Source organism: Myotis brandtii, unplaced genomic scaffold (genome assembly GCF_000412655.1).
Source record: "Myotis brandtii unplaced genomic scaffold, ASM41265v1 scaffold288, whole genome shotgun sequence".
Taxonomy (NCBI): domain Eukaryota; kingdom Metazoa; phylum Chordata; class Mammalia; order Chiroptera; family Vespertilionidae; genus Myotis; species Myotis brandtii.
In genome coordinates this window covers 159,506-162,361 of record NW_005361006.1, presented here as the reverse complement: position 1 = coordinate 162,361, position 2,856 = coordinate 159,506, and the positions used below count along the sequence as shown (strand labels likewise).

Below are 2,856 nucleotides of genomic sequence, written 5' to 3'. Positions count from 1 at the left end.
TTCTTTCCTTCTAGTTGTAGAATTTCCACTCAGCCAGCCTTCCTGTGGTTCTGGATGATGTCTGTTTTGTCTTTTAGTTGTATTTTTGAAGTAGTTGTTCGAGGCAGCAATTTCCGGTGTTTACCTATGCCGCCATCTTGTTTTCTCTTAAAAGGAAATTAATTAGAAGGTGGCCGGCAGCACCTGACAGGGTGAGATGGGCCAGACATACCCTGGAACCAACCTCCTGTGGTCCCTACCTGGCATCTGCAGAATGAGCGGGCTCCCTCTGGCAGGTGGGGTTCCTCAGCCTGGCCTTCGGGGATTGGCCGGAAACCAGCTCTCCGACATCCCCCGAGGGGTCCCAGAGTGCGAGAGGGCAATCTGCAAAGTTGCTGTTGCTTGGCAGCTCCTGCACTGAGCATCTGCCCCCTGGTGGTCAGTGCATGTCAAACTACCAGCCAGTCACTTAGCCTTTTATATATATAGATATCTGGCTTGCCTAGAATGATATATGATTTAATAAGTGCTGTATTTGCATAGCTTCAAATTATTTTGGGCAGTTTACAAATATTTGGTATGAAATTAAAGAGCAAACCTTTGACACTTGGTGCTATATGATTAATTTTATATTTTACCTAAAATTATTAAAATAATGTTCTATAAAAATTTAAACAACTATTTTCAAAATTTTATGTGTACAAAGTGGTCTTTGTGTTACCAGGGAGATTTCAGTATCCATTTCCCCCTGGGTCTGGGGCTGGGACTTGTGTTCTTATCATATTTCAAGAAAAATTATTTTCTGAGACTCACTCAGGAGAGTGAGTGATTTTCATTTGTGTGGAATTATATCCCTGGATTTCCAAAGTCCCATTTCCCTTATTTTAGTTCTGGAAGAAGTGTAGAGCTGAAAGCAAAGCTGGTGACCAGAGTTTCCATCCCATGGTGCAGCTGGGTCAGTTCAGCATCAGGCTAGTTGCAGTCCCTTAGTCCATTGTGTGTGGAGGCCACATGACTGTGAGCCATGTGGGAAAATGCAGGAGAAGGCAACATGCCAAGAACACAAGAGCACAAGAGAAACCAAGAGCCCAAGAGAGGGCATTCCTAGGGAATTAAATACCTGAAATGTTGCACCCTTGAAATGGCCATGCCTATTCTGGCCAATGACCTGTTCCCAAATGTGATTGACAGACAAGTATCTTCTCTATGTCACCCCAGCTTTACTGCGCATGTATCTATCTCCCCTCCATTGGAATCCTAGGGAGTAGAAATGTGTAGCTTCCTGTTGAAGCTGCCCAAATAACATGCCTACAATATTTGGTCTTCCCTTTGCTCCTTTCCTATTATTAATAAACTAGAGGCCTGGTGCACAAAATTTGTGCCCTGGGTCGGGGTTGTCCCTCAGCCCAGCCTGCACCCTCTCCAATCTAGGACCCCTCAGGTAATGTCCGACTGCCAGCAGGCAGACATCCCTCTCACAATCCGGGACTGCTGGCTCCCAACTGCTCACCTGCCTGCCTGCCTGATTGTCCCTAACTGCTTCTGCCTGCCAGACTGATCACCCCCTAGCCAGTACCCTGCCAGCCTGATTGATGCCTAACCACTTACTTGCCAGCCCGATCACCCCCAACTGCCCTCCCCTGCCAGCCTGGTCGCCCTCAACTGCCCTGCCCTGCCAGCCTGGTCGCCCCTAACTGCCCTCCCTGCCAGCCATCTTGTGGCTGTGGGCGCCGCCATATTTGAGGGTGTGGCGGTCAATTAGCATATTCCCTCCTTATTGGCTGTGGGAGCTGCCATCTTTGTAATGGTGTGAAGGTCAATTAGCATATTCCCTCTTTATTAGATAGGATAGATTAGTAGCAATTGTATTGTTAGTATACTAGAGGCCTGGTGCACAAATTCGTGCACCAGTGGGGCCCCTCAGCCTGGCCTGCAGGATCAGGCTGAAATCAGCCCTCTGACATTGCCCAAGGGTTCCTGGATTGTGAGAAGGCAGAGGCCAGGCTAAGGGACCCCACCAGTGCACATTGGGGCTGATGTGGGATGTGGGAGGTTGGTAAGCCAGGGAGGGACTGCAGGAGGGCTCCAGGACATGTCCAATTCTTCTTTCTCAGTCCCAATCAGCCAGACCCCAGCAGCAAACTAACCTACCAGTCAGAGCATCTGCCCCCTGGTGGTTAGTGCATGTCATAGCGAGCGGTTGAGTGGCCTTAGCATATCATTAGCATATTACACTTAGCTTGGTTGAATGGCCTACTGGACGACTGGACACTTAGCATATTAGGCTTTTATTATATAGGATTCTTTGTTGGGACATAATGAGACGTGATATGTAGATCACCAAACATAGTGATTGAAGCTAAAAAATCTATAAAAATTATATATATAATTTCTTTTGTTGCCAGGGGTATGGTGGCTATGTTGCATCAATGATCTTAAAATCAGATGAAAAGCTTTTTAAATGTGGATCAGTAATTGCACCCATCACTGACTTGAAGTTGTATGGTGAGTACTTTCTATAAAATGACCTAATACACTGTATTGATTTGTAGAAAACAAAATCCTAATGCAAAGGAGCTCAATTGAGTTCATTTATCATGTGTTATCAGAGATGTTTACAGCTGTTTATCTTCTCTCTGATTTAATCAATTTTACTGGAGTATGACAATTAAATGTGAAATATAAAAATTGAATAATGAAATATTCTATTCCAATTGTTTTTAGTTTATTCTTAAATTTCTGTTTTCTTGGGTCACAGCTTCAGCTTTCTCTGAAAGATACCTCGGTATGCCATCTAAAGAAGAAAGCACATACCAGGTAACTAATTTAAAAATAATTAAGAAAGAAAAGTATTTCTGTTCTAAAAACTCAGTAAAA

General features: G+C 44.6%; 1 protein-coding gene across 1 annotated transcript in view; it reads left to right on the top strand.

Annotated features, from left to right (window-relative positions):
• The window catches only part of DPP10 (dipeptidyl-peptidase 10 (non-functional)), a 321,640-nt gene that overhangs the window by 309,377 nt on the left and 9,407 nt on the right, over positions 1-2,856 (top strand). Inside the window, exons 19-20 of the mRNA XM_005869090.2 lie at positions 2,385-2,484; positions 2,738-2,796. Of these exons, the coding sequence (XP_005869152.1) occupies positions 2,385-2,484; positions 2,738-2,796 (159 nt within the window). The remainder of the gene's footprint in view (positions 1-2,384; positions 2,485-2,737; positions 2,797-2,856) is intronic.